The sequence below is a fragment of the Sinocyclocheilus anshuiensis genome, unplaced genomic scaffold (genome assembly GCF_001515605.1).
Source record: "Sinocyclocheilus anshuiensis isolate Anshui unplaced genomic scaffold, SAMN03320099.WGS_v1.1 scaffold350, whole genome shotgun sequence".
Lineage (NCBI taxonomy): Eukaryota > Metazoa > Chordata > Actinopteri > Cypriniformes > Cyprinidae > Sinocyclocheilus > Sinocyclocheilus anshuiensis.
The window spans coordinates 352,189-358,639 of NW_015546064.1; the positions used below are offsets into that span (position 1 = coordinate 352,189).

At 44.2% G+C, this 6,451-nt stretch overlaps 1 protein-coding gene across 1 annotated transcript in view; it reads right to left on the reverse strand.

The window, feature by feature from the left end:
- The window catches only part of LOC107699612 (neurexin-2-like), a gene marked incomplete at its 3' end in the record, with an annotated part of 357,587 nt that extends 351,400 nt beyond the window's left edge, over window positions 1-6,187 (reverse strand). Inside the window, exons 1-3 of the mRNA XM_016500932.1 lie at window positions 6,080-6,187; window positions 5,881-5,933; window positions 799-2,094 (exon numbers count right to left, since the gene is read on the reverse strand). Of these exons, the coding sequence (XP_016356418.1) occupies window positions 799-1,510 (712 nt within the window). The remainder of the gene's footprint in view (window positions 1-798; window positions 2,095-5,880; window positions 5,934-6,079) is intronic.
- Window positions 6,188-6,451: the final 264 nt, after the last annotated feature.

Consider the following 6,451-nt stretch of genomic DNA (forward strand, 5'->3'; position numbering starts at 1 on the left):
TAGTCATTAAATATACATCAATGACATTTAATATTTTGCCTTTCATTACTATACATGTTTATCTTTCTTCAGAGAAAATATTGACAAAATCAAAAAATTTTAGTCGGGAACCACTGGTTGAGTTGACACAGAATGACCCTATTGGTCTTAAATGTGGAAAACAGTTAAAATAGTGAAGGAGCCATAATTCAGAAATGTAACCAACAGAAAGACAGAAAAAAAATAAAAATAAAGAACTGGCTGAGATAATAGGTGAAAAACTGATGAGATGAGGAGGAGGAGAGATGGAGAAACAGAAGACAGGAGCAGAGAGTAAAAGCAGTGGGTCTGGAGGAGAGAGTAACAGATGAGTGTAGACAAGTATAAAATGGATCTCGCTCGAGAAACTGAATTGCTTTCTGGAACTGAAGACAGCGAGCGATTGGGAGAGAATTGAATGAAACTTGCTTTAGAAAAGAACAAAATATAAGAAGCAGTGATTCATCTCTCTTAGAACCTCAGCCTGAACTGTCTAAAGGGCCGAACACAAAATGTCCAGAAGCGTCCATTCAGAACAGCAACAGAGAGACAGAGAAAGTCCAATCTAAGCAGCACTACAGTCTATACGAGTTAAAGGGTTCTGTAGTATGACCATTACAACAGTCTGAATGTGTCAGATTAAACACCATAAACAGAAGAATGAAGCACACAGTGCTAAATGTGAGTCTACAAACGGCACTTTATCTGAAAATAATTCCCCTGGATTCATCCAAACCTTGGTAAACACAAAAAGCAGAACCAGTACCAGTCGCCTCTTACCTTCTTTGCAGTATTTCCCTCGGAAGCGTGTGTGAGAGCAGTCACAGTAGACCTCGCCGAACTGGATGCTGCAGTATCCCCCGTTGAGGCAGGGGTTCTGCTTGATGCACAGATACTCCAGATCGTTATGAATGCCGTTGCTGTTGAGTAGAGTGGGAGGCATCTCTCCCACCTTCAGATTAGAGATCAAGCCCATGAACGGAGGCTCGTATTTGACCGTGCTGGACGTGAGCGCGGACAGACGGACGTCAGGCGGGATGCCCCCCACGAACAGGTCGCTGACGACCGCCATCTCCTTGCGCTTGGAACGCACCTCCGCCACTTTGGTTTCCCCGTCCACCATCAGCATGGTCTCGCGGTAGTTTCGGGTGAGCAGAACCATGTGCCAGCGGTCGTCGCTGACACGGGTCTCCATCTGGAGGGCGGCTGGCTCGGCGCAGTGGATGGCGAAGCGCAGCTGCAGGTGTCCGCCGCCGATGAGCAGCTCCAGAAAGTCACAGTTCCCGCCGTCGTCCAGGTACAGAACCAGCGCCTTGCTCATGTTGGTCTTCAGGCTAAAGCTGAGCTCCCCGATCGAGCCGGCCTCCCAGCGGGCGTAACGTGCCCACTGCCCCGGGGCCCCGCCGAACTCCAGGGCCCCGGCTGACAGAAAGAGTCTGCCTAACAGCATCGGCCACAGGGGCCAGAGAGGGGACCAACACCGTGACTTCATTTCACCCACCCTGATGATACAAGCTCAAAAACCTGTTCTCGGCAGAGGCTGAGAGAGCAGTCTCAGAGTGCAGAGTTTCTCTTTGACTTTGCCTGAGAGATGGGAACGATTGCAGAGAAGAGGGGCTGAATTCCCAGAGCTGCCGGATCAGCACAGGTACCTTCTGCTAGACGGTCCGTTGTTCACTCGTTTTCTCGCTCTTTCTTGGCCTGACTCCACTTTATCCAGACTCTATCTGTAGTCTCTCCATTGGTCGGTGCAGGCAGGGGGTGATTAAGGATAGATGGGAATTGCTGTTTTTATCCCCAGCTTGGTTGCCAATTTAAGTTTTCTTTGAAAGGCTTCCAATTGAGATTTCAAAGCAATGTGATTCCTGGGACTGAGGTTTCCCTCAGGCTGATGTTTCTAAAGGAGACAAAGAGGTGTGATGCAGCTATCTTGCGTCCTGTGGACCACAGGTGATGGTCATGGTTGAGTCTTTATCTGCGATTCATTTGCCCATGTTCTTCCAAATCGTCTCGTCCTACATGAGGAATCATGGCAGGAACAGTCTACTGGCTTCCAGATTCCGGCATTCTCTGGGCCTACAAGACAAAAGGGAACATTTGATTAGCTACAGCAACATACACAACCTTACTAAATACAACCAGACAGAGTTTTGAGAGGGATATTCATTGACAAACATCTGCGCAGACACTGAGATTTGAGGTTTGTGAGGTCGTCCACACCTCTGCACAGCAGAAACTGCCTGTGGTGTTTCAGATCTGATCAGGCATTTCTGTTCAGTGTGAAAATGACCTGCTACAAGCTAAATCATACAGTCAACGTCAGAAAGTTTGAAATGCTGACGTTCGTTGGGCTAGTGTGAACCAGATTTAGAACACAAAGCTCTGAGGAAAAAAAAAAAAAAACAACAAGAGAAAACACAAAGCTCAGCATGACCTGTATTTGAGGTTTGTGAGGTCGTCCACACCTCTGCACAGCAGAAACTGCCTGTGGTGTTTCAGATCTGATCAGGCATTTCTGTTCAGTGTGAAAATGACCTGCTACAAGCTAAATCATACAGTCAACGTCAGAAAGTTTGAAATGCTGACGTTCGTTGGGCTAGTGTGAACCAGATTTAGAACACAAAGCTCTGAGGAAAAAAAAAAAAAAACACAAGAGAACACACAAATGCTCAGCATGACCTGTATGGTGACAAATTCATTCTCGGTTAGTCAAGTCAAGTCACCTTTATTTGTATAGTGCTTAAACAGAAAAATTGTTTGTCAATAATGCAAGAGGACAATAACAGAGTCATTTTTCCAGTTAAAGTCAGTTCATCATTGAATTCAGTGATGTCATCATCCAGCTCAGTTCAGTTTAAATAGTGTCTGTGCAATCAAGTCAATACTGCCAGAAACTAAGCATCCCCAACTAAGCAAGCCAGAGGCGACAGCAGCAAAGAACCAAAACTCCATCGGTGACAGAATGGAGAATAAACCTTGGGAGAAACCAGGCTCAGTCGGGGGCCAGTTCTCCTCTGACCAGACGAAACCAGCATGGCGTGGTTCCACATACTGTATCGTCTCTCATTACGCTGATGTATCTTAATGAAGATCTGTGTTGAACACTGATGTTTATATTACAGCGCTGCTCTAATCTCATCTGAAACAAAATGGAGTCGCTGTCTGAAAAGGCTGATTGCTGCCCTTGACCATTTGGCCTTCAATAAGATCTGCCCATTATTTCTGAAGAGAGAATTTAAATGCCCGCATGAAGCGCTCATTATTAAACACTCGTCTTCCTCCACCGGATCTCTCGGCTTAGCAGATCAGCCCTTCTTTTGGGTGAACAATTCCTCAAACATTAACTGCTTATGATCCTCCTCATCTGTAAGTCACTGTGAATAACAGCATCTGCCACATGAACTGTAAAATATAAATGTTTATCTTCTCTGAATTAGACCACTCCCATCCCTTTAACCACACCCCCTCTACCCCAAACCCCATTTCCCAAAGTCATTTCAGCCAATCGGATGTGCACAAATTGATTGACAGGCACAATATGCTGATCATATTCTTCAATCAGATATAAGTGGGTGTGATATTATTCTGAAAGATTGTGTCCTCAAATATCAGAGATCATGCACACAGCAGAGTTCAATATGAATTTCAGCTAATAGATCCTAAAGTTTTCTTTTAGTGTAAAAATTAATTATAAATGCTGCAAACGGGTATGTTAATATTGAGCGACCACACTGAATAAATCTTGCAGATCACAGAGCCATGTTTAATGCCGAGCCATTTATTAAAGCGTCAGTGATTGTCAGATGATGATAATGAGCCTCTTCATGCGTATGAATATATAATGGTCATTTCAGAAACTGCAAAGCACTTATTCAATATCCACGTGCCCCGTGGGTCACACCACCGAGTGTGTGTGAGAGAGAGAGAGAGAGAGAGTGTGTACCTGTTTTTCTATTCTGGTGGAGACTTAAACCTGACTACACACAGACTCATGGGGACTCGTGTCACGGTGAGGACCTAAATTGAGGTCCCCACGGGTAAATAAGCTAATAAATCACACAGAATGAAGTTTTTTGAAAATCTAAAAATGCACAAATTTTCCTGTAAGGGGTAGGTTTAGGGGTAGGGTTGGTGTAGGGCAATAGAAAATATGGTATGTTCAGTAGCTTATGGAGAGTCCCCACAAGGATAGCAAACCAGACATGTGCGAGTGTGAGAGAGTGTGTGTGTGTGAGAGCGAGTGTGTGTGTGAGAGAGAGAGTGTGTCGGCCAGACGTGCTTGTTGAATACGGTGTCGGCAGCACTAAGATGAGTGTTAATGTTTGCGATTGCACTTGGGTATGTTTGTGTGCGCATGTGAAACTTAAACATGATCTAGCGGCTCACTTTCTGGTTAGCTGCTTTGGTTCTTCCAGTAACATGGAGTCTTTCTGTGACTGGCATCAGGTGCATGTGCACTTCCTCCTCCACAGGAAACACATTTCCACCGGTAATCTGCCAGACAGAAGCCATAGTGTTGTGTTGACCTCTGACCCTTAACCCCGTTGTGCTGCATTTCTGCTGCGAGAGGCAATTTTTTTTATTCAATTATTCAGTTTTCCTTTTAGTTTGTAGTTTTGCACCATTTTATTTTTACGCCAGTTTAATTAAACAGATGTGTTGGCCATATGTGCATAATTTTTTGTCAATACATATCTGAATTTGTGTGTCTGTCATACAGCATCATATAACAAGAAGCATCATTTAGCAAATTGATGCTTATTAACGTCATGTTTTCTGTGATTCTCGGCTGTCTGTCTGTCTGTAGTCCTCTGTAGTTCCTCTGTCAAACACACGAGAAGCAGCTGTAACACCACCATGTCACTTCATTAGCTTCGTTTAAATATCACCTCATTAAAAATAAAACCTCCTAGAACAGGCATCTGGCGTGCCATTCACAGTTAAAACTGACATTCATTTACACCGGCTAAACTCCCCAGAGATCTGAATGTTGCATGTGCTGCATGTGTTAGAGCTGAACTCTGTCTGACTTCACGTCATTTCAAGTAGTGCTGGGCGGTATGACCAAAAATTTATATCACGGTATTTCAAACTTATACCGGTTTCACGGTACATGACGGTATTTTTTTAAAAGGGTCTGAAAGTTGCTAAATCTAGTGCTAAAGTCGCGCTCGTGTGTGTGAGACGCGGGAGCTGATGGCAGGGGGCGGTGGATATTTGTGGCGGTCAATGTGGATATTGTGGATGAGTTCTTCTGTGTCATCACATTCTATTAGTTCTACAGCTTCAGTTTCTGAACTTTCACGCTTAGTAACACATACAGCTGTTCCCTCACCACAGTGCAACAGTGAAGAGAGACCCCTTTCAAACAGTGTCGCGTTCCCAACGTTGTTTAAGCGACATACACCAGTATTGCAGTATTTTAAAAATTCATATCATAACAAAAATCAACACCGGTATTCGGTATGAACCGGTATACCGCCCAGCACTAGTTTCAAGCCTGTTGGCTTCAGTGTCTATATAGTGTCGTTCACAATACATGCAGCTTTACAAAGAGCTGAGCCACACACCTCCAGTGAGCAGCCAAAAGCTCTCTTCCTCCTCGGGCTGAAACAGAAACTCATCCGATCCAGACTAACATAGCAACACTGCTAAACTACTCACTGCATCTGACACGGTTTATGAGCTTCAGCAGATTCTGATTCATTCAAGTCTAATTTCTGGGATTTCAGGTAAAATGATTTCATACATCATGAGAAAACAGTGAACTGCTGCTATCCATTTAAACAGAGACAGTCTTCCAGAAATGGCTCTGAACAACAATAAGATTGAAAGTGGACCAGAGAAATCTACTGTTCTTACTTCAAAATGCACAGTTTTCCCCAAGTGCACCATTAAGCGGATTCCATGCGAGTCTGTGAGAGAGAACGAACACACACAGACCGTCAGCAAAGGGCAATTCAACCCAAACCGTCTGCATTAAATGACTCTGTATAACCAACTTAACTAAAGTGTCAGAAAGCAATTTGCCTCCCGCACACCAACAGCCTCAAATCTGCACCTTATTAGAGCAGCTGGACACTGGTCTGAACCGGCTCTAATTCAGCTGCCGGGTCTCAGACGGACTGATCGATGAGAGACTGATGGAAAAATGATGAGACCGGAAGTATTAACGGGAGCGGGAGAACGGGACTGATATGAGCGTGACTCTTAACGAGCTTCAGCACACCAGCTGCCAATCAAATTAATGATGTGTGCCAATTAATTAATCAATTAAACCACATACAGAGAAAAGCACTCTAGTGGAAGCCTTTCAAAGACATTATGGTGGCACATGAGTAAATGAGTTGCATTGTCTATATGAGTTAGTTTCTCATTATTGATCACCAGTCAATCAATGACCTTCAGTCTGCAGTGATCAGATCAATATGTC